The 24885-nt window shown below is 45.9% G+C and overlaps 1 protein-coding gene across 7 annotated transcripts; it reads right to left on the bottom strand.

Moving 5' to 3' along the window:
* Positions 1–803: 803 nt before the first annotated feature.
* RIOX2 (ribosomal oxygenase 2) lies at positions 804–24824 on the bottom strand. Of its 7 annotated transcripts, XM_032406387.1 has the most exons (11): positions 24547–24620; positions 23822–23955; positions 19313–19774; positions 14976–15095; positions 13537–13665; positions 8518–8621; positions 5284–5386; positions 4668–4839; positions 2841–2929; positions 1427–1513; positions 804–974 (listed from the first exon to the last, which is right to left on the bottom strand). In XM_032406387.1, the coding sequence occupies exons 3-11, from the start codon at positions 19745–19747 to the stop codon at positions 816–818; spliced, it is 1398 nt and encodes a 465-aa protein (XP_032262278.1). In that variant the 5' UTR covers positions 19748–19774; positions 23822–23955; positions 24547–24620; the 3' UTR covers positions 804–815. The 7 variants fall into 7 exon arrangements, with proteins under 7 accessions (XP_032262278.1, XP_032262279.1, XP_032262274.1 ...); XM_032406388.1 differs by lacking the exons at positions 23822–23955; positions 24547–24620 and adding an exon at positions 24798–24824; XM_032406383.1 differs by lacking the exon at positions 23822–23955 and having other exon boundaries at positions 4668–4836; positions 24547–24790.
* Between the last annotated feature and the right edge of the window lie 61 nt (positions 24825–24885).

Raw genomic sequence — 24885 nt, forward strand, 5'->3', positions numbered from 1 at the left:
AAAATCAGGTAGGATATCAGGTAATCAGTACCACCTTTAAAAATTATACAATTCTTAAGTATTTTTCCCTCCTGAGTTGGTTTTAAACTTGAGACAACTGTTTCCTTCGTCGCCAACTTTTACCAGAAAGCAGAAAACTGTCTGCTCTATTTTTATATAGAAAGATTAAATACTCCAGTGATATTTTTGAATTATCAACCTTTACGCACTTTAGAATGTAAAATAACAGTGAATTGTTTAAGCACAAAGACCCAATATTTTGAGCATTTTTTTATGGAGACTTGGTCTTTCCATGTAAATACTGATTTTTTTTCCTTCAGTCGTCTCAGGCTCTTTGTCATCCTTGAAGCAGCATCTGTAAGATGGGAGCGCCTCTCATTAGTGTGGCAGTATTTAATGAAACTTACGTTATCCGGGTAACTTTATTTTAATCGGGGGAGGGGGCTGTGTATACACGGAGGTATATATTTTCATTGTAAAAAAACAATTTAAATTTTTTTTGTGTTAATTGTTTAAAAGATTTTTGTAGAGCCAATAAGGCTCTTTAAAGAAGTTTCTTCCAAAGAACAAAGACAAAGCCAAGTAGCGACCTTTAAATTTCAATGATCCATTTATTGGAGTTGTGCCTTTTCTACCACACTGGATTAAATGAGTTTGTCCAAAGTACGGTTTGGTTACTTTCTGAGACCCCCTTCTTCCGTGAAGGTAAGGAAGGCTGTTGTAGGGCCCTTCCCAGTCGACAGAAGCAGCACATACATCGTTGCTCTTCTTTGCGCACGTGTCTGAGACGGTACACCCTTGATTCTGGACAGGCCCTAGACTACCTGGATTAGGCATTCTGTCCAGAGGGATAACACCAGGTTTTCCTTCTCCTCATCTGTAGTCAGTTTCAGGTCCTTGACAGAAATAGCTGAGTGACCCCAAATTTGCTTCAGTGCATCCATATGTGATAAAGGAAAGCGAAGTCCATGGGACTGGAAAAGGATACACTAGTCAGATAAAAAATATTAAAGTGGTATTTTCATAACTTGTATAGTTCTATAGTTCTCAGTATTTCTGATAGCCTTACAACTAGATAACGTATAGAATCTGCCAATTCCCATATAAAAACTTAGACTTCACGAAAGGTCTCCTACTTTATATCCTAAGAAATTAGTCGTTTGAAATACTTCATATTTATGACATTACACATTTCCTACAAGGCTACATGGTCCCAGCTCGTATCTTTTAAAGCTGGTGTATGTGTACGTATATCACAGAACTGTCTGACTGACTTAATCATCCCCGTGCAAGGGCTCTGTCAGTTGTGTGAAATGTTAAGCCCACGCTGCAGTCATAAGAAAGCGCATCACCCATAAATCAAAGGTAACACATTCTTCCCAGCCATCACCAAATCAGAGTAAAGATATTTTAGGTTGGAACAGACCTCTGTTTCCTCATTTCCCATCATGTGTGTCTCTCTCCTATTCTTTAAGGAATGATAGATGTAAACCATCTTTTCCTGAGTTTCATCCTTAAAAAAAGGTAAGAGTTAAGCTGTCAACAACACAATATCGAGGAGGTCAATACAAGGAGGGTTCTCCAATAACAAAATTTAACACCAAGAATCTTTTTGGCACAAAGTTAGGATAGATATACACAAACTATATTCCTCAAATTACTATTTGTATATAGCAAATAGGCACTTTTTTTTTTTTTTTAAAGATAAAACAGAGTGTAGCTCATAGAGCATCATCAGAAATGTGGCTTAATGAAAAAGCAACCACTTAACCTATCAACTTATCAATGAAACATTCAAGTTTCATTTAATCCAGCCAGCACTTTTTTTTATATCCATATATGACATTTCCCAGTTATAAGCTGGCAATTTGTGAACACCACGGAGTATTACTTCTTGAGAAATACCAGCTGTAGGATCTATAAAAACTCCCAATTACAGTAGCCTCTCAGATAGTCTACTTCCCTGTCCATCCATCCTACAGTGACCAGAACCTCAGTCCTTGTCACCTCTTAGATAAGGGTTACTAGGATTTTTTTTTTTTTTTTTTTTTTTTGAGAGACGAATACAAGAGAGTGTGTACTTTTGAGGTTTTCTACATATATTATAAACCAGTCCTCCCCAGGTCTGGCCCCAATGGCTGTGACAGTCTGGTTATGGACACATCTAGCTGCCCCCAACTCACAGCCCCTCTACTCATTCATGGAGCACCTCCCAAGATAGCTGACTAGGAGGAAGAAGGTGAAGTCACAGGGCACGGAATAGTTCCCAAGGTCCTTAGGATTGTACAGGGAGCTTTGGTAATAAATACAGAAGCTCTAACCCAGACCAAATGAAGCCTGGGAATTTATAATTTCTAAAAGTTTTCCATTGAGTCTAGGATCAGTAAACCATGGGGCCAGGTGGCAAGGTTATATAATATAAATTTTCTTCTGCATGATCTAGAAGAACATCAACAAAACCACATGTAATGACCGACTGGGCAAGGTGCAGGATGGGAGAGTGCGTGAGGGAGGTGTGTGAACAAGGAAGGGTCTGCAGTTGTCTGAGCAAGAGCAGTATGGCCTGAACCAGGAGGCAGAGACCAGGCGTCCATCACCACATGAAGGAAATGAAGGAGGGATCTGTGGGGAGGAGGGCCAGCCTCAAATGCCCAATAGGCAGGCATCTTTGGCATAGTGAGATCTGGGCACCCTCTGAGGTAAAGTCAGGGCACTAAGGAGAACAGATGGATGCCCAAAGGGTTTGGAAAGTTAGGGGCCATCTGTTAGTTTGATAACCTGAGGCCTGTGATGGAAATGTCCTGAGAGGAGAGGAAACCTCCTCCTCTCTGGATACTCACAGATTGATCCTGATCCGGCCCTACTGTGAGGACGGTGTGGTCTTTAAACTGCAGTCTCACTGTGCTGTCCAACCTTGGTAACCGTCCACCTAGAAGACCCAGAGAGAGAAAGCCAGCCTTCAGTAGAGGAATCCCAGGCTCAGACTTGTGTGCGGTGAATCCAAATGTGGGGTGCCCTCCAACTCAAGTACTGACTTACCCCATATTTATGATGATACTGAAGTATAGTTTACATCCTTACGGAGCTCATTCTTACAGTGTAGACGTGTAACAGGTAAGTGACAAGAGATGCTGGTAGGTACCTCTGCTAGATCTAAACCATGCCCCGGAAGCAGAGCGGCGGTCCCGACAGACAGTGCCGCCGTGCACCCTGCACACAACACTCGCTGCCCAGGTTCCAGCCTCCGTCTGCCGCTTGCTCTACGTGGGGAGCCCAGAAGTACGACTACCTGAGTTCAAACCGCACCATCTCACCAACGACTAGTTCTGTAATCCTAGCAACTTATTCCATCCATGTAGGTCAAGTGTAGTGTCATGAAAGCCACCTAATAAAGCTCACAGAAAAAAAAAAAAAAAGTATTTTCCAAGTTGGATTTAACTTCGTAAAAAAGTAGCCACTAAAAACAGACTGGCCTGAGAGGGTCATCTGGTTGAAGAAAGAGTCTTGAGGGAACATAGCGTTATGGACTCTAATGGCTAAGACAAAGAAGGGTTCAGGTAAGATATTCTGTGCCATAAGCTGATACTCTGAAAACTGTTCTACTAAAGACTGAAATACATGCTGGTAAAAATTTGCTATTTTGAATAGGTGCAAAAACAAATTCCAAACTTCCCCCAAAGATGATACTAAAATTATAAGCAGAATCAATGTTAAAGGCGACCTTATAGATTGTCTTATTTCAGTGGGTCTCAACCATGAGAAAGAAGGCTTTTATAAACGTTAGTAAAAATAATCCTCTCAACCCCACAGAGAAGGAGAAAGGCAGCCGCAGAGCTGGCCTGGTACCCACAGCCGTGTCTCGGCGTCTCCTGTTGAACACGATTCCACAGAACACCAACATTCCAGCAGGCCACTCTGTGAGAGGGCAAGGCGAAAACAAGGCCACTGCAACAGCATGTCAGAACTCAGGCAAAAGCCAGAACACTATCCAAACCTCAAAAATGACCAAACGTCCCTATCCTGCTGATCTGAGCAGCTGCCCCTGCCTTACTAATTGCAACCTCAGCCTCATTTCACTCCTCCTGCCTACAGGAGACCCAATCACACTCATTTTCTGACAGCGGCCATCCCAGAACAAAGCCCTGCTTTCTTAACCCTCCTGAAAAATCACCTAACTCAAGCCTGAATCCTTCCAACACTCTTTACTTAGATCACCCGCAACTCCCAGCAGTGTGGTCTTCCCTGTTGCAACAAGTCCTAAATTCATTTGTCCCACTGCAGGAGTGTTGTACTGATGGTCTGCTATCACCAACTATCCAAGTGTTAGGTCATTTGCAGCCTAAACCGGTCACAAAATAGTCACCTGGGACTCGGGGCAGGTTAGTGACAACCTTGTGTTCAAGTTCTTAGAACTTCCTGAAGATGGAGAATACCAGAGTGCTCATACACATATTTCTCACCCACAATCACAGGGTTCTTTCTCCCCATCAAGTGGGACGCAAGTTCTTTGCAAGACTTATGAGATGCAGGATCCCTAAAGCTACAGCATGTCTCATCCAAACATAACATGCTAAAGATAGATCTAGGTCCACCTTAATTCTAAAATGCTTCTTTCTTTCCATCTGCGCAAAGAGGAGCCCATCCAGGAAAGCCTCAAAATATCCCACCTGGCGTCGAAAGCTCAGCTTGGTCTCCCATATAGTAAGGGGGGAGTCTGTTCATAACAAAATCCTTCTTCATGTCAGCTGAAAGCAGCTCTTTGGTGCCCTCCAGCCGGTCGGCAAGGGTCCTCAGAAAGCCACTTAACCTTCTCGTCGCAACAGCCGTGGCGTCCACCTGCTGGAAACCCCGAAGTGAGTCCTGGCCCGAACTCCAGCAGGACTGCCCGCGCAGGTCCTGGTGTCCAGAGCAGTACGCGGAGCATCACCAGCCAGCATCTCCAGCGGGTCTCTCCTGCGTAAGCCGGTGGCCGAATCTGCGGCTCTCCGGGCCACGTGCCTCAGTGACTCAGCCACTTCCTTAGCCAGCGTTCCCACCCTGCCTTCGCCGTGCGGAAAGAGGGGCTGCCTGCGCAACAGCCTTGGCTCTTGGGGGCCCACGGACCGTGCAGCGCCACGTTCCCCTGCAAAGCATGCAGCGCTGCATGTAGCCCAGGAGCTGGGCTTGACTGGTGGGAAGAAGGATCCTGGGGTTGCCCAGGAGGCAGGCCACAGCTTCCGCTGGCCTGGGCTGCCACTGACCCCCCGCCCCGACCCCCCAGATCCCCAAGCCTTTACTCCTTACCAGGAGCAGCTGCCGGGGTATGCCAGTCCGGAACTCCAGATCTTCCTTTGCAGTGTCAAATACAAGCCCCGAAATAGTGTCCAAAAGGAAATCTCCCCACGAACTGGAACACGCACCAAGAAAGAAAACCGTGAACACCCACAGAATCTACATAAAACACTGATTACTTAGTAAACCCAGAAGCTACAAACTACATTCCAACTCCCCAAGCACTGTGAGTTCCATTATTGTGACATTACTCAGCACGAAGAAACTTGAAGGCCTTCATCAATCACACTGCTTCTCCCCTCCCCTTTCCCAGACACTCACGTGGAAAGGTAAAAGGTAGGAGGCTAGGCTTTATTCACGACTTCTCTTAAAAGATACCACACAATCCTATACAGGTGTAAAGTGGGAAGTTCAAGGGCCCAATTTATTTTTAATGTTTTCAATTGTAACACAAGTGTCTATGAGAGGAGCTCTGTAGGAAATTTTAACAATCACAGGACCTAAAAAAATAGTTCATGTTCAAATTTCAAAAAGAAATACATTTAGGGTAACAGTAAAATCCCTGGACTGTGTAATTATCTGAACTGTTACACATTACATTTTCCTTTTTCCCTTATAAAGAGGGGCACTCTTCCTCAGTGAAATACCCAACATCAACAATTTCAAAACAATCGATTTGCAACTTGTTAAAACTCTAGCAGTGCTTAGAAGGGTAGAATCCAGTGGCCAAAAATAATGTCTAGGGATGAGCATCGGTGTTCAATTACCTGTACTTTGTCTGGGGCATTTACAATCGGCTCGCTCCTAAATGTGTGCCACTGTAAGAAACGCTCTGTGGGGTTGCTCTCTTTAAATATTTCTAGCTGTTTATAATTTCCCCCAGTGTCACCAGCAGATTTCAAATTGCTGGCTATGTGCAAAAATGGGAATTCACAGTATGACTTTTGCTTCTCACTCAGTAAGCAAAATTAACACTCTTATGCTTCCCTTCCGAAAAAGTGCCCAAAGACAAAAGTCACATGAGCGACACTTTCCCTAAGACGTCTGCATTTGGTCGTGCATTTGGTCGCATACTTTGCAACTTAATGTTACACCCAACCTGATTGAATGAACCTTCTCCTGGAGCTCTTTTACCAGCACAAAAATAAGCTCTTCTTTTGCAGGGTCCTGGGTGAAATCGTGCGGCAGTAGCTCATGGGGAGATGGCACTGCAGTTAAACCAAGCTCTGTGTTCTGGTTAGGGTCAGAATGGATCTTAGACCAAACTTTGAGATTAGTATTTCTTGAGGGGTTCACTTTGGTAAAACAGCCAAATCAACCTGCTGCTGTCCCACACCCAGATCCCAGACGTTCCCAACAACGTCCCCCTGACAGGTGCTAGGAAAAGGCCCCAAATCCTCACCCTGCCAGTGCCTTCCAGGGTACCAGGCCCGCGGCACAGGGACAGCTCTGGGAGCAATGGTTCCTGAGTTCCAATTTGTCCCCTTCTAGCTCCAGCACCACCAAAGAGAGCACAGGTCAGAGTCTGACCCGAGGCTCCGCAATCACGGCGCCCGTCCCCCTCCCCAGCTGACCAGAGAAGGCACGGGTGGGACCCAGGGGCAGCCCACCAGATCATCACTCTTGGGATTGGGAAAGAGTTTAGCAGAAGTAGAAGCTATTAGGTCTAGTGAGAAAAAGGGAGGTCAGACGAGTAACTGACGACAGCTTATGGATGAGTCAATGTTACGAGTAAACAGAAGGTGAGGAAGGAAAATAAGTGCATGAAAAACCACTTACTAGAAAACCAGTTGGGGGCATTAAATGAATGCAAAAGACAGAGAATCCCAGAAAGGGAAAGAGCTGAGTCACATTAACAGCAGGATACCAGAAGCTACGTGGACACCCACGGGGCCAAACTGGCTGCCAAGGCCCAGAGCTGCTCGGCACCCACTGGGAACTTCTGGTTCCAGCCTCCCCGTGGCTATGCAAGGAATCTGCCTAGCCACCGTAAGAAGAGCATTTTTCATAAAGGAAGGATAATACAAGCTCTGGTCTGCTTGTGGGCAAGGACTACCCTAACTGTAGGCCAGGCTCCAGCTAGTTCCTCTGGTCAGCCTCTTAAACACAGGGGCTCATTTCACCCAGAAACGCCAGATGAGGAAGCAGAAGTCATGCTTACCAACTTGTTTGCAAGTTATGGCTCTGAACGTAGGAGGGGCCCTGCTGTCCACTGGGGCTGGAATGCCTCCCCCAGTCTGACCGTCTGACCCACTCTGCTTACTCACCCTTTAAGACTCACTCAGCCTGGGTGTCAAGTCATTTCTGAAGCCTTCCCTGACGCCCCAGCTTGGCTCAGCGCATTCCTCCGCGCTCCTCAGGAGTCTCCTCTACAAACCCACGATGGAAGTTATCCCACTGCTACTCCCCGATCTGTCTTCCCTCCTACCCCCAGATCCAGGGTGCGAGTTCAGTCCCAGGCCCACATTCCCAGCCACCACACAGGCTCTGGTGCCCACAAGCTGCCGGGCATCGACGACTGGCAGTCTGAACGCGCCCGGGGCTAGCAAGGTCGCCGTTGTTAGGGACCCACAGGGAGGCCGCTGCCGCCCGGGGCCTGGGAGGCGCCACGCACCAAAATGGAACACAGTTTTAATCAGAACGGTTTTCAGCACATGTGCTTTTAGGTCTCACTGTTCCAGACTTGCTTTCCTACTCCATTTCATGAACTTGTATGAACAGTGGAAACCTTACAAGAGATCCGGAGGTTTCAATGGACACAGAGTTTCTGTGCGGGGTGACGAAAATGTGCTGGGACAGACAGTGGTGACGGTTGCACAACAGTGTGAACATAATTAATGTCACCAAACTGTACAGTTAAAAATGGTTAAGGTGGCATATTCTATGTTATAAATATTTTACTGCAATAAAAAAATGTTAAAAAGAGAGAGACTGCAATTCCAGCCAGGCGTCAATAACACACCACCACAGCTGTGGTTCTTTCTTCCCAAACTATGGAGCCCTCACTGGGCAACTCCCATTTTCTATACAGTCAGGTTCATGACATTCGCAGGAGGAACCCCAGATGGGCCAACAGCATGGATAGGACTCTAAAGGAACCGGAAGTTAGCAAGGGCGCCTGAATGAAACCTCTGAGGTTGGATAAGCAGGACAGCAGGGCAACTCCCTCATTCCCTTCTGCATACGGTTGCCATGGGACACAGCTTGAGCTTCCCTGGGATGCAAGGCTGGGAGGAGAGTGTTTACTTGTTCTGGTAGGTGCTGATGGTCACGTGAGTAGAGTGGGCCAGCCCTGGAGGAGTGTCCGCTTGATGAATGGTCCCTCTGGGAAAGTACAGGACATCACCTGGCTAAAGAAAGGAAAAAAAATGGGAGAAGGGAGTTAATAAGGAGGATGTCTTCTCAGTCCTCTATGTCTTAAAGAGACAAAAATAGGCTCTGAGTTTCAGTTTTCCATTCTAGAAACCTTCTACTTCGTGATTCCTGAGGTGGTCTGTATGCTGGGCTCCCGGGGTCCCACTAGTCTACCTTCACCATGCCTGTGAGCCTGTCACTGTGAACCCCAATCTTGGAGAGGGTTTCAGTACCTGAAGTCACTTTCTTTATTCACAAGCTGAGAGCAGGTGCCCCTGAAACTGTCCCGCCCCAATCCAGGTGACACCCTGGGGAGCCTGCACCCTCCCTCTCCACCCTTCAAATGGGGCAGTGGTGAACAGTAGGAGCTTTAGAGTCAAAGAGACATTGCCACTTACTGGCTAGTGACCCCAGGAAATTACTGAACCCTCCCTGAAGCCTCAGTTCTTTCACCGGTAAAACGGAGGCAATGGCCCAAAATTCAGACTTATTTTCACGATTAAAGGAGATGCTATCTCCAGAGCTCTTGGAGCCGTGACGGGCACATGGTTGTACTGTAATTACTCTTCTACCTGCCCCTCCCCCCCTTCCACCAGCAGATTGGTGAGCTCTTCCAGGCAGGGTCAAGGTCCATCATGTACTCCCCAGAGCCCAAACTACCAAGGCATCAGGTGTACAACAGAGGCTCAATGAATGTTTGGATGAACAGATGAAAAACCATTTAACCCTTCACTTGAACCTAAAAACTAGATGTAACTGGAGATCAGTCATTCTCCTGGGCAGGTGAACCTCCTCTACCCTGTTCCAGGTCTCACCCAAGCCAGGGGACAGAAGTATCCTTCATAAATCATTCCTGAAGCTACATCCTCCCTAATCCCACCCAGATGAAAAACCCAAAAAACTGCAACCACGGGAAGCAGTCTGGCTCACTGGTTAAGAGGGTGGGCCCTCGAGGGGCAGCTCAAGAAATAGCAGATTAAAAAAAAAAAACAAAAAAACCCAACCTTTTCTTAATGTTAAGATTTTCCTTAAAGCAAGAAACAATATACAATTAAATATATTCATAAGAGTGATCTTGGTGGCTCATTCACCCTGAATGACACCAAACTGACAGGGAAATTACTACCTCAAGCAAATGCTTTATTCACAATCATAGCTATCACTTGCTGAATGTCTCTGTGCCACCCCTCTGAATGAGACCTTCATTCCTTCATTTATTCATACCACAAACATTTGATTAACCAATCTCCATCCTCCTCCCACGCCAGGCACCATGCTAGGTAGGCACTGGGCATAGAGCATTGAACAAAACAAGGTCTGCCCTTTTGTAGTTCATTTGAGACAAAGAGCAAACATTTGAGAAGAAAGAAGAGACAACGGATACCATAAAAACATTCTATTGGAGCAAGGCAGATAAAATAAAGCAGTAAATAAATAAGGTCAAGTGGTGGTAAATGCAGTGAAAGCAAAAGAAGCAGAAGGAGAGGAATGATGCATAAGGTGATGTGGAGGGCAGGGTGTGCCTGGGGTAAGAGGTGCCATTTTTATCCAGGATGGGCACTGAAACCTCACTCCGCTACAATGACATTTCAGTTGAGACTTTAGGAAATGAGCAAGCCAGCCACGGGACTACCTGGGCAGAAAGGGTTCCAGGTAGAGGGAAGAGCAGTACAAAGGTCCTGAGGTTGAAAATGTGCTTGGCACCTTTGAAAAGCATTGGTCAATGTGGCAGGAGAGTAGTGAGGGTGGAAATGATGGGAGATGAAGTGAGAAGGCAGCAGAGGGGCCAGATTACAGGGCCTTCTGGGCTGTTTTAAGGACTTTGGCTTTTATTTTGGATTTAAAAGAAAACCACTGGAGGTCTGGGCAAAGGGTTCAATGGATCGCAAAAGGATCATGATCATCATTACGTCAGAAAAGTCTGTGATGGGGATACCAAATAGGAGGCTTTTGTATAGATCCATATCCAAGGGTTTTGTCCTGAACAAACAGGAAAATGGTGAGGCATTTACAGGGAAGGAGGCTGGGGACAGGGTGGGAAATGGGAGTTTGCTTTGCAGAATATTAAATTGGCAATACCTTTTACCCTTTTAGTGGAGACATTAAATAGGCAGCTGGATATAAGTCTAGAGTTTAAAGATGTGGGCTAGAGACTGAACACAGCACTGAAAGTAGGTCAGTCTAGAGGAAATTTAAAACCATGGGAGTGGGTGTGGATTGAGGAAAGAGGTCCAGGAAATAATCCCTGGCACCCTAACTTTCAGAGACACAAAGACTGAGGACAAAACAGCAAAGGAGGATGAGGAAGAACAGCCAGTAGGTGGGAAAGAGAAGAGAGGGAGGCATCCTGGAAGCCCAGTGCAGAAGGCAGGAGCGACCCACTGTGTCCAACGAGGCTGACAGGGGGGCTGCTGAGATGCGGACTTGAAGGTCAGCACTGTACTTGACAACATGGATTGCCCAGTAACCTTGGGGAGAATGGTTCTGGAGGAATGGTGAGGAGGAAAGCCTGTGGGGAGGAGTGCCCACGAGCAGGAGAGAAGACCGGTGACTGGGTCCCCGAAGACATCTACGTCCTAACCCCAGGCACCTATAAATATTTAGGGCACACGGACAAGGCCAATTAAGGCGCTGACAGGGAAATTAGTCCAGATTATCCAGGCAGGGACAATGTAATTACAAGGATCCTTAAAAGTGGGAAGAGGGTACGGCAAGAGAGAACCATAGAGATGGCAGCGGGAGAAAGACTAGGCTCTACGTTGCTGGCTTGGCAGATGGAGGAAGGGCCGTGAGCCAAGGAACGCAGGAGGCCTCTGGAAGCTGGAAAAAGCATGGAAATTGATTTTCCCCTAGAGCCCCTGGAAGGAACTCAGTCTTGCCAACACCTGATTTCAGCCAAGTGAAACCAAATCCCTTTTGGACTGCTGAACTGCAGAACTATAAGTTAATAAATCTGTGTTGTTTAAACCACTGAATTTGTGGGAATTTGATAAGCAGCAATAAATATATTGACATAGAGCCATCTCTTCCAAGGAGTTTCACTGCAAAGGAGGCATCAAAAACATATTTTTCAATTCTTACAAACTACAAGGTAAATATTATGATCTCCCTTGCAGTAAAGGAGAAACTGAGACTGAGATAAATAACTTGCCCAAGAATGCACAGCTCTTAAGGGACAGCAGCTGAATTCAAACCCAGGTGTGTCAGATCCCCAAACCAGAGTGGTGTTCCCACTGCAGGAGGGGTCTTCATCCCAAGACCTCGGGTTTGGTGACCCTCACTGTGGCCTTTATGCCCACCCCACCCAGAGTGACTCAGCTTGTCTGTTTCATACACTGGGCATTTACGCGAGATTTCATTTGAAGAGCTTCACCGATTTAAAACCCACAAGCATACAGACGTGCAACTTGGGAAAAAACCCACGGTACACAACGCTTGTCCTTCTCCTCCCGGGAGACTCAGGGCTGCTCTTAATGAACTGAGACAGGATGGGTGTGATTAATGGGTATCACCCCATCTCCTCCCAGGCTCCCAGCACCACCTCGCAGAACCCACACCACCTGCACCTGAAGACCAAGAAAGCTCAACGTTCTTGGGCACGGCAAGTAGCCAGCTGTCAGGCTAGGTAACTCAGCCCTGGCCTCAGAGACCATGGACAGCTTAGTCTTTGGCCTAAAAATAATCAACCAAGAGACTATTAAACATGTTTCACCAAGAGTGAGGGTTGGTGAACTCTCTCCCTGAAGGGCTCCACAGTAAATAGTTGTGGCTCGTGGGCCACGTGGTCTCTGTGGCAACCAGCCAACTCTGCGGGTGTGATGTGAACGCAGCACTAGACAGCAAAAGGAATGGACTGTGGCTGTGTTCCAGTAAACGTGATTTACCAAAACAGGTAGCAGGACATATTTTTGGCCCATGGGTCATAGTTTGTTGACTGCTGACCAAGAACTTAAAAAAAAAAATGAAGGGTACCTTTATTGTATCTATTTAAATCCCCTGTAATATAAACACACATCATAAAAAGGGAGATTGTTTCTCCCAGTCACAGGCAAGCCAGGCAAAGTTTTTAAAATCAAGAAAGGGCCATAAAGTATTGAGTAATTATAACTAATTATTAAGTTCAAGACACAAGAAACTCAAAAATAATAACTATATGCAAGTATATCAGGTTGGTAGAATTTTTAGAATGATTTGAGCTGTTATATCTTAATTCAACATATAAAGTTGAATTATGGACCTATTCTTATCCCTCTACGATTTTTTTCTCAGCAATCTCACCTGCTAGGGATTGGCTGTGGTCAATCCAGGCTAACTGCTCAAAGACAGACTCTCTATAGCAGGGGGCCAGCCAACCAGTCACCATGCTCAAGCCACCTGGCTTCCTGGAGGAAGAGCCCTTAATTACTATATCCAAAAGAGGATTACTATTCTTTTGGTGACTATACACAGGGGTAAGGAAGGGGAGTGCAGAGAAAGTCTATTGTACAGTCAGGAGGAAAGTGGGTCATGCTAGAATTTTCCCAACAAAAAAACTAAGGGGTCCCTGGCTGTGCTCTGCCTAGGCAAGCTACAGCCCGGTCCCGACAGCTGGCTTAGATTTGGTGAAGCTGCCCAGGGCCGAACTTTCCACTTCTACTCTAGAGAAGTCGGTGGTCAACGAAATCACAATCCATTTCTGTTGAACTTGGATTACATTTGGAGACAACTTGTTTGGAAAATGAACTTAACGTCTCCTCAGCTCAGTTCTACAGTACAAACACCAAGTCTCCTTTAGAAGCTGCACGTGCTAGCGAGCGAGAGCCAGCCCGAGCCCACGCTCTTGCATTTCCTCCCACGGGGACCCCCGCACACACACTAAACCCCAGACCGGACCCTGTGTCAGAAGCAGCGGCCATGATGGAAGTCCCGTACCTTCAGTGTGAACTCGAGCGCCGGCCTCCCAATCCTGTCCTCGGACTCCACGCTGTACTCCCGGGCCAGGGGCACAGTGGGGTGGTAGAGACGCCAGTGTTTCTCTCCTTCCAGCTGCAGGATGAAGACCTACGGAAGCCACAGGGCCCAGGAGTGTCAGCGAGCTTCCTGACAACTCACGAGGCCCAGGGCTGCTAGAGGATTAGCCCTGCAAAGGCTTAGATGGATTACAAATTTCAGATAAAAAATAAAAATGAGAGACTAGTGAGGCATTTCACTCTATACTTAAAAGTTGCCACTGCTGGTTTTCACTTTTAAAAACAGGTAATCATGAACCCTGATACTGGAAGGATATTCATTCTCTTCACTGTAATAAAGCCTCACTGGGTTCTTTATATCCCCACCTCTCCTCCCTTTAAATTTTCTATCAGACAGCTGAGAGCCCATAATCTCTGATGGAAAAGCCAAGTTTCAGATATTCCTCAGGGTCTAAAATCCTGAGTATCATCCTTGGCAGAGAGGAAAACTTCAGGTTCTTTATTCTTCATTCAGCCAAAGATATTTTAAAGCTCTGTTTAAAATATTATAACAGCAGGGCGCCTGGGTGGTTCAGTTGGTTAAGCAACCGCCTTCGGCTCAGGTCATGATCCTGGAGTCCCTGGATCGAGTCCCGCATCGGGCTCCCTGCTCGGCAGGGAGTCTGCTTCTCCCTCTGACCCTCCCTGCTCTCATGTGCTCTCTCTCATTCTCTCTCTCTCAAATAAATAAAGTCTTTAAAAAAATAATAATAATAAAATAAAATATTATAACAGCAAAAACAAAAACTTTTGGGAAATGTATTGGTATGAAATTGCTTTCAAAGGGGCAAGAAGGGGCTTTTTACTAATAACTCTGTGTTCATACCGTTGCATTAGCATAAAAAGAAAACGATGGACTACCCATGACGGAGAATGAACTTGTTCGGCAGCCACACGAGAGTGAAGCAACACTTGTCAAGGTGCCAGTGCCGAAGTGAGACCATGACCTTCATTCAAGCCGCCCCAAGATTTTCACAAATGGAAAAAATTATCTATTTTTGGCAGCTCCAAAAAGAGGATGAAATGAAAGCAGATGTAAGGATTACTTGTGACCTCACTTTACTAAAACTCATACATTGTGAAATTAGAGAAAAAGCCAATCACGCTTTTCTGTAGACAAATTCAATAAATACCTGTTTCATAGGAATGTGTAGCTCTTTATATTAGTAAAGTTAGAAAGCATCTCTCCCCTTTGAGAATGAGCAGGAAACCAGTTTGGCAGGATTCACCTGACCCCACATCTGGGTGAGGTCAAGATCTCCGGGACCACACGGCAAGAAGCGCAGAGAGCTGAACTGAACCGACATCTAACCAGGCTCGCAGTGACTCCTTACCCGAGCAGAACAATGTTCTTCCTCTTACCTCCACGTCGTCATAATGGGGTGGGAGGCCCTGGGATCCTGCAGGGGTTATGTATACATTCGAGCCAACCAAGGAGCCAAAGTAGCATTCTAGCTTCTCCTGGATCCTCCAAAGCTCATCCTTAAAAAGAAAGGAAGGAAGGAAGGTGGGAGAAGAGGTGAAAAATATGTCAGAAACAAGAGGAAGAACATGTTCTTATTCACTTAGCCAGTCTTTACTGCACAGCTCTTATGTTCCAGATACCCAAGAATTCAGCAGTTAAAGAGCCAACACCTCTGCCCTCAAGAATCTTCCATCCTAGTGCAGAACACTACAGAAAACCGAGAAATTAGCAAGGCAGGCAATCAGGAGTCACACAGGATTTTAAGCAGGGCAATGACACGATCTAATGTACATTTCTGACAGCTCACTCTGGTTACTGTGTGGAGAGTGGCCTGGAGAAAAGCAAGAGACATCAGTCGGGAGCTACTAAGGCAGCAGCCCAGGCGGGAGATGAGCAGGGTGGTGGGGGAGAAGGAGAGGCAGAGATGCACCCTGGAAGCGCCACGGGCTGTGAGGGACCAACTAGGACAGGGTGTGGGAGGGGAAGGGGATTAAAAGCCTCCTGGCTTTGGCTGGGCAGTTAGTGCCTGGTTCACCCTACTAAAGTGGGAAAGACTTGTTAAAGAACAAGGGTTTTTTTGCAGGGATGGGGGTGTAGGTGTGTGTGCAGGGAGAGTTCTACAGTAGTTCATGAGAGAGAGAGAGAGAGAGAATATGAATGATTTTCCCAAGTGGATAAGGAGAGGGGAGGTAGCAATTAGGCCAGGCGGATATTAGCACTTCTTCTCCGCCAGGCCCTGTCTCTAAGTGCTTTACGTATACTGGTTCTATAACCCTCCCAACAACCCTGTCCGGTAAGGGGAGCAAGACCATAATGTCTGGTTCACAGATGAGGACACTGAAGCACGAGAACACACAGCTAATATACGACAGAGCCAGGACTGAAATCCAGGCAGCCTGGCTTGTGCCTTTAGCCGTGGCCCTATACTGCCCCTTTAGGAATCATCTTAAAGAAATCACAAATCCCCTACGAGGACACTAATGGATACTGAAGACATTCAGTCTCAAGTATGAATGTATGGTGCCCGGCACACACAAGACACTCAAATGCATTTTTAAAAATTTGGTGAGTCAACCAATGACCACAGCTTGAGAGTCAATCCTACCATTTGACTGAAAAAGGATCTACAGTATTAAAAGTACCAAGTGGGAAAGAGGTCAGTATGAAAAAAGCTTTGGGAGACATCTTTAGGAAGACGACTGGGCTACTCTATTTATAGATCAAGGGTTCTACTTAACAGAGGAAGAATAATTTAATGGCTTCTGAATAGCTCCAAAGAGTTAAGAGAGCTCTCAAAGCACCTAATTTATACCAGGGAAGGGCCAGCAGGACCTGGCTCTGTAATTACATCTAGTATATGTGCTGCCGAAGCGAGCACTGTAATTACATCTATACCGTAACTGGAACCATTAGAAAACCAGGGCTTCTCCTTCTGACGGCCTGAGAGGCATCTCAGGACCATATGGGTGACTATGGTTCCCAGCTCAAGCATCTGGGTCAATCAATTGCACAATTTTTCCATTTCTCCTGGACATTTAGCTTCTCAATCTGCCAAGTATAGCCTAGTAGAAAGAGATAGGAAGTCAAACCACCTCAATCCAAGTTGTAGTTACAAACTAAATGACTTTAGCATCTTTATTTGTAAAACGAGGACTCCCCCACTAAGACTGATAAAACAACTTATCTGCGAACTTACTTAAGTTGCAAGGCAGGATACAAGTGTTATGGCTTCACCAACACCGACTTAGGCACAAACAAGGCTCTTACGACCTGTCTTCTTTAGGTCAGGATTCCCAGCTATGTCTGGAGATGCCAAGGAGGACCCCAGAGCAGTGAAAAGGGAAGGTGGAAGCCTCTTCCTCAGTGGGTACAACCTCCTCTCTCCACTGACCTACCCATAAAAATCAAAACTGAATGCAACTGCTTCTGGGACCAGAAGCCCATGGGTACACCTTTACTAAAGAAAGGCAAAAACAAACATGCCAAAGCCCTGCTACATTTCAATTAACATCTTTAAAAGTATGGCAGGAAAATGCCTCAGATTTGGAGTCAGAAGTCCTTACTTAGCAGCTATGGAAAAGGTCCATAGCTCTGAACTCATTTTTTTCACATGTAAAATAGAGACCACAATGAATGCCCTATTTCGAATGTCTGTTAGAAGATTCCAAAGTGGGGCGCCTGGGTGGCTCAGTAGGTTAAGCGTCTGACTTCGGCTCAGGGCATGATCTCAGGCTCCTGGGATCTGGCTCCTTGCTCAGTGGGGAGCCTGCTTCTCCCTCTTCCTCTGCCCCTCTCCCTGCTCGTGTTCTCTCTCTAATAAATAAATAAATAATAAAAAAAAGAAGGTTCAAAAGTGAACACGTGTATTTGGTAAACTCACCCAGACCTTTGACATGGATTATCCAAAGAAGGTAGGGAACAACTTAGGGTTCCCTGATTACCTCCTTATTCACTTCCCGACCAACTAGAATAAGAACTTGTGCACATTCTGAAACCCAATAAACAAGGCACTGTCTACTCTCTCAACCTAGCCAGTGATGAACTGCCTCTCGACTTTTTCTATCCTGATAATAATATGCACATTCCTAAACACACATACAACACTAAACCTCCTCATAATAAACTATTTAGAAGCATCCACTGTAAGAGGGTGAACTCCTATAGGTCTCTCAAGTGGTGGAAAGAGAAAAAGCAGGGTGCATCCCAGTCTAGCCAGGGAGCTGAGTTTAGACCGAGAAAGCTCATCCTTCCCACTTTCGTAAACCTGGCCAAAGAGCTGAGTCAACAGGGCAAAGGAAAAAGAGAGGAGAAATGTGCAGGACTTAAGAGATGAACAGGGAAAAGCCCAGGATGATTTTCCCTAGCTAAGGACAGAAATGACAGCCACTAAGGACACCACACATATGCCAAATAATAACTTTCTACTGGTTTGTGACCAAATTACATATAATCAACTTCATTGACCTTTTATGTTCATAGTTATTAGGTGTCTAAAACCTGCTTTTTAAAAAAGTGCTGCTTCTAGCCAAGAAAGAGTCAAGGACTAGCTCAGAGAGAAGACCATGGTGTCCATATTTCCTGAATTCAAATCATGACTTGGTCTGGCAAGTTATTTATAAATTCTTTTTGGGTGTTGGGCCAAAAGGTTGGCATTCCAGAAACATTTCAACTTCTTATGACTGCATGAGATGGACTATCTGGAATCAGGACTTATACTGAAACATCTAAGAGTACTTAACTTTATCCAGAGCACAAACAGGTTCAAGATCCTTTAGACAAGAGAGGAAAATTTGGCCAATGGGCTCTACCAAAGCAACAGAGTTCAGCCATTGGAAACGTTACTGATAACTGATGACAAAGTCCCAGGAGCCATCACACAGCCAGAATCCTCACCATGGAACCTCATGGACCGCTCTCCTGCTCCTCCTCCCATGCTGCCATTTTGGTTCAGCCATGGGTCATGAAAGGGGATTTCTGAACTGAGAACAGACCCTCATTTGTTCTGGGCCACCTGTCATGTAAAGATCTCAAACCTCTACAAAAGCAGATTGGCTAAGATTGCATTTATGAAGCAGAAACTGAACAGAGAGGAGGCTAATTATTTCTTGAATGTTAAGCACTGATATAGAATAAATAAAAAGTGAGCCACTCTCCCAGACTTGCAAATCAAAACTATCTTCTACCTATGACTGCCTCCCTGGGAGTAGTTCCAGGACCCACACCCTCAAAGCTACCTGGCGGCTGTTAATGAGGGTAAAGTCTCTTTCTTAAACATGCATCTGGTACTTGATCTGGTCACAGCTCTGAAGCCTCTACTTAGCTCGTTGTAAGTAGTAAAGGGAAGCAACCTCAAGAAGAAAATGATCACCCTGACGCTATCATGCCTTAAATTATAATGACAGGACAAACCAAATAGAAAGGTCTACCATACACCAAAACATAAACCACCCCACAGAACATGCTCCTGGAGGTTTAATGTTAATTTATAAACTTGCAATATAGTTTTTGCAGTGCGATGATCACGTCCCCCGGAGTTGTTGGGCGATCCTAACAGTTTAGCCAACAGATAACACAGGATCTCCTAATCTGGGATGCATTTAAAGAGCAAACAGGTGGTACCTCCTCTCAAACTGGCAGGACGCTAATCATCACAGGTTCATCCCTGAGCTGACCTGTGGCCAAACGTTAGCACTTTAACCCATAAAATGATTCTGTCATGGGGAGAACCTGTTACCTTAAATCTCTGAGGTTGGTGAAACTGAATTGTTGCCCTTTTCTGGTCAAAATCTTTTCTCAGCTGAAGGAAGTGCACCTTGCCATCTTTATTTAAAACCTTCTTTTTCCCGTTGACACAGCGGCAGACATTTACGTCTCTTCCATAGTACATACCCCGGCTGCAGAGACTCTTCAGATCTGACAGCCTGAACAGGGACTGGTAATATGTGGCCACTGCAGGGTCATCTCTCTGAAGGAGAAGGGGCTGCTTCTCCCAGAATTCCCTGAAAAAAGTCTCTGTCTTCATGGGCGAGATTAAGCTTTCAAAGAGATCACCGGGGCTTTCAAAATTCAAAGCGGAGGAGGGTCCGCCAGTTGCCTCCATCTTCAGCTGCTTACAGGGAGCAGATCCCTCTTCCTTCCCCGTCCCCGTGGGCTTTGCTTTCTTCGGCATCCTTCTGTCCTCCGTGAGGAAGCGGACCTACCGGAGAACGAAGCACACACGGGATTAGGTTTACCAGGAGTGCCAGTGTTCGCGTCAGCAGATCACGCACACACAGCGTGCGAGGCCAGTAGCCCTTCAGGAGAACTCGGAAGTCAATGCCATCTCCTTCAGGATGTGACCGAGCCTCCAGCCAACACCACATCTTCCAAGATAGGATTCAGCCTCAACCACCACTCAGATTACATATCCATCTAAAGGAAAGCTTGTTTTTCTTGTACATAAGCACTAAGTCGTGAAATTCATTGTTTGTTTATTAGGAGGTATAATGATCCCAAATGAATGGTTCTGCGATCGTGGCAGTTCCTGGTCACAGTTTTAGCTGGTGGCCATTGACGCGGAAGTCGAAAATCCTGAATTTGGCGTCAGTCAGCACCAGGTCCCAAACCTAATTAGATGTACTCCTGAGTTACAAACACTCGCCTCCAGAACTACCAACAGGGGCCCACCACCAGTGCTCCTGGGCACAGCACCGCCCCCACGGGCTGTGCAGGAAGGCGGCCAACGTGCCCTGGGCACCCGGTGGCTGGAGCGAGAAGCTGCCTGCTCCCAAGTCTCTTCCTTACCACCTGAACCTCCTCACTTTTGATTCGCAGCTTACTCCTGAAAATAGCTACTTTATCGGAAACTCCCGCCCCCATTTAAAAAAAAAAGAGGCTGCAAAGTAAAAGCTAAAGATAATTATACGCCATCTTTAAAAAGCTTTAACTTTTAAACTAAAATAAAATACAATAAAATACCAACATCAGGAACCTCAGACACAGCACTCCCCCCAACCTTAACACGCACGCCCATCACCGGAGCATCTAGATCTGAGGCAGGGCTGAGATTCTGCATTTCTAACAAGCTCCCAGGTAACAATGCTGCTGCTGGTCCCGGGCCCACATCTGAGGAGCAACACTCCCCAGCATCGCTGAGCCTCTCTCAGAACTGCCCCCAAACCATACTACTGCCACACTTACAATGCAGCTGTCCTTCACCTGGGGCTCAAGAATGATATTTCAAATTACATGAATTTCCAGAAACTGCAAGATTCTATTGCAAAGTGTATGTATATCTATAGATTTGGGGGATAGGCACATTGCTCTCACTCGATTCTTAAAGGAGTCCCTGGCCCCCCAAAAAAGGCCAAGAACCATTATGCTTATAAAAACCTATTTGTCCCAGAGTCCAGTAACTAACTTTGTTTTGTAGGGCTAGCAGGACTGTAAGAACACGGTTTTCTGCTCTTTTGTTATTATAACTAAGGTGTATTTCAGCTACACAGTGGACTAAGTAGAATTAGTGGTCTGGCCTGGCAAGAAAGTACCCTGGAATACGTGTTACACACTGCAACAACTAATTTATAAATGAATGCAACCCAAATGTAAATTGAACAATTTAGGAAGTGGAAACATCAAAATATACAACTCTAGTGGCCTCATTTTAGCTTCTAAACTTTGTACCCATGAACAGCTCAGATCAAGTGCCTTTGATAGGAAAACACAGGACTAAGGTGGAAAACGAATACAAATCGACACCAAAAGCTTGCATCGGAGGAGTAAGGGCTTAAGCTTAGGAAAAAAAGAAAAATTTCGGTGTTTTAGGATATGTCATCCATAAGTCACATTTTCTGAAAATGTTCCCTATTCCTCTTAAGTTTCCCAGACCAGTTTGATTTCTCAACTAAAGAATCAAGGCTTCAGTAAAGTATTGCCAATACTTGGAACTCAACTAAAGAATCAAGGCTTCAGACAAAGTATTGCCAATACTTGGAACCCAGATGCGGTGTAGAAACAAGGAGATATGAAGAGATTCAGTAAAGAGCACAGCTAGTGCAGAGAGGCCTATCCTTCGAAAGGCCCCGTGTATGGCTATTGTCTGAGAACTTAGATTTCAGGAGCATTCCCACCACCTTTAACGGAGAAGAGTGACTCACTGTGCCTAAATTTTTTGTGCACTGTGGTTTATAATGAACACCTGTTTTCCTTCTGGGAGTCTGGAATTTTGGATGGGGCTTGGTGCCAGGCAGAGGATGCCTACGTGGTCAGCCCCCAGTAAAAACCCTGAGTTCTGAAGTGTCTGATGAGCTTCCCTGGTTGGCAACATTTCACACGTACTGTCACAACTAGTTGCTGGGCCAATTAAGCACCTAGTCTATTGTTATAATAAATGAGCTGTGAGTCCCAGCAAATCACTGAACCTAGGGATGGTCTTAGAGACCCCCAACACATTGCTCCCAATTTTTAAAAAGTGTTAAATTGGTTCAGAGGGTTTGTATCATTAAGGTACCCTATAATGAAAAAGTAATTTCATATTAAGCCATACATCTCTTATCTCTCACAACTGGTCAGTTTAAAATTTATTTAAGGGATGTGGACAGCAGGAAGATGCCAATGAAAGGCTTTTCTTTAAGCACAATTTATAAATACAGTATGAGCACATTCACCAGGAAGTGTGGTTAAACAAAGTGCACAAAATACGTAAGCCAAAAATAAAATCACTTAAAAGCATTTTTCCATCTACAATCACTAATAAAATAAACCCAGCACTGCATAACAAATGCTTTTGTTAGAATATAAATTTCATTACTTATACTGCCAAAAGTTACATCATTTCTTGTTTCTCTACGTTCATATTGAAATTATTTGAGGCTCAGTTAATTGGAAACTGGCTTAGAGGTTACTGGGTAAATATACTATTTCTCTGATTTTCACACTACCGTATTATAAGACAACCATTCTTTTTAACAGCTTTTGGGGGTGGAGGGGAGAAGAGATGACATACCCTACCACATTAAACATGTAAAAATCTTAAGATGCATCACAATTTCAGAAAAAGTAAAAAAGCCTATCTTAGAATCTCAAAAATATAGTAATTAAACAAGAAAAAAACCTTTATCTAGAAAAGTAAAGCCAATATAAGCCTGACCATAAACCTCACAGACCACCCAAACAGAAGTTGAGTAAATATTTTTATAAAGCTACAGAAAAAAAAAAAAAGTTTAAAAAAGCAATTGGGGAGTGCCTGCGTGGCTCAGTCCGTTAAGCAGCAGCCTTCAGCTCAGGTCCTGATCCCGGGGTCCTGGGATCCAGTCCCATATCGGGCTCCCTGCTCCATGGGGAGTCTGCTCCTCCTTCTCCCTCGGCTCCTCCCCTGACTTGTGCTCTCTCCTCTCTGCTCACTCTCTCTCTCAAATAAATAAAAATCTTAAAAAAAAAAAAAAGCAATTCGTATCACTTAATGTACACAAATAGCAAATGTTATATACCTGAAACTGTTATATATCAATTATATTTCAATTTTTAAAATAAAAACAAATGTTTCCAATCTGAGTTGATTATAAACATTAAAGTATAAAAAGATTAAATCAACTCAGTTCATATTGTACTAGCCATCCATAGAAAAACTAATCTAAACAACTTTAAAGAATGAACTCGACAATAAAATCAATACTGATAACCAATCATTCCACAGCCAATACATACAGACAGAGCCTTTATGTTTTTAAATGTCCTAACCTTCTTTCCTTGGTAATATTTACTGACAAGAAGTCAACACAGCAACAGGTATCTGCACATTCCCAGAGCCTAGCACAGAACATGACACATGGGTCCCCAAGAAACGTTCGCTGAAGTTTCCTTTTTCATGTTTTGTATATAATTTTAGAGAAAAATCCTCAAACCCTTACACAAAACAGCGTTGGGGGAAAACAAAGTTTATTCAGTGGGGCTTATTCTGATGGTCGTTGTAGCTTAGGTAGTCAACCGCACCGTCAGTTGAATGGCACATCAGCCCTCAGTGGTTACTGCCACCCAGGGGCGGGAGGTGTGTCTTTATAATCTTCAGAGCAGAGTTCTAAAGGGGAGTCACCAAGAACACTTGTTCACATGCACACCTGGGCCCCAGATCAAGCCTATTGGTAGCTGAGGCCTAGAAAACCGCATTAACCTAGTAAATTCTCCACAGGAATTTTAGATCCATTCGCATAGAGAATGATAGTCAAATTCTGCTCAATTAAATGCACATCCAGGATAGAAATATTACCTGTAAGGAGGTCGCCTAGGCTGACCTAAAACATTTCTTTTTTTTTTTGCCCAACAGAAATGTTTATCCAGAGGGAAAAGTGGTTCTCCTGGTGACCTAAAGCTGTGATCGGCAGTTATCTTCTTAGTTGTATTCTAAAGAGAAAATGGATTATACCACATTCATGTATTTTGGTGACCCACGACGTTACAAAGGATGAGGCCAGAGAGGCAAAGCCATCCACCCACGAGACTGTGGCAGAGGCTGGGAAAATCAGGCTCCTCCACTCAAACGCGAGTCCAGTGAAATCAATGGCCTGGCGCCGAATTTTCAGCTAATTAGTGGACTAATCACATCCTGGGACTCCCAGGCCCCTGCTTCCTGAAAACACAGTGAACAACCTGGCCTTCCTAACCTGTTGGACGACCCACTGCCAGGCTGCCAGGCTAGTCACACTTGCTCAGTGCCCGGCAAGCGGCAGCTGGAATTTTAAAGTCAGGGCGGGACAAGAGGGCCGCAGCTGCCCTGGCCACAGCCCGGGCTGCAGGTTCCCCAACCGTGAAGCCTGTCTCCTAGGCCCGACCTGACGCCAGAAGCACAGCCCACGTGGAGGCCGCGCTCCCCGGCCGGGGCGAGCGTCACCCTCCCTACCGAGCCTCCAAACTTTCCGAGCGCTCGTCCCAGTGTCCAGGCCACCGGCGGCTCACGGGGGCCACTCTTGGTGCCCAGGTCACTCGTGACCCTACCTCTCCATCCAGGCAGCAACAGACCCGGCGTGTCCTCCCTGCCCGGGTCCCCGGAATCACGGAGCGCGTCAGCGCGCGTCGCCGGTCCCGAAAGCACCAGCGCCCGCCAGCCCGTGTCCGCGAGGCTCCCCGGGGCTCGGCTCTCAGGTCTCCCCCTAGGCCCCACCCGCACCCGCGCTCTGGCGCCGGGAGGGCGCTCATGACCCCGCCAGCGGCGGCGCGGGACGGCGGGCGGACACCGCTCCACTCACCCGGCTCGGCCTGTTGCGCGCGGCCGCGAGCGGGCGGGGCGGTGCCTGGGGGCGGGGCGGGGCGGTGCCTGGGGGCGGGGCGGGGCGG

This window comes from Phoca vitulina, unplaced genomic scaffold (genome assembly GCF_004348235.1).
Source record: "Phoca vitulina isolate PV1807 unplaced genomic scaffold, GSC_HSeal_1.0 scaffold8, whole genome shotgun sequence".
NCBI classification, from domain to species: Eukaryota; Metazoa; Chordata; class Mammalia; order Carnivora; family Phocidae; genus Phoca; species Phoca vitulina.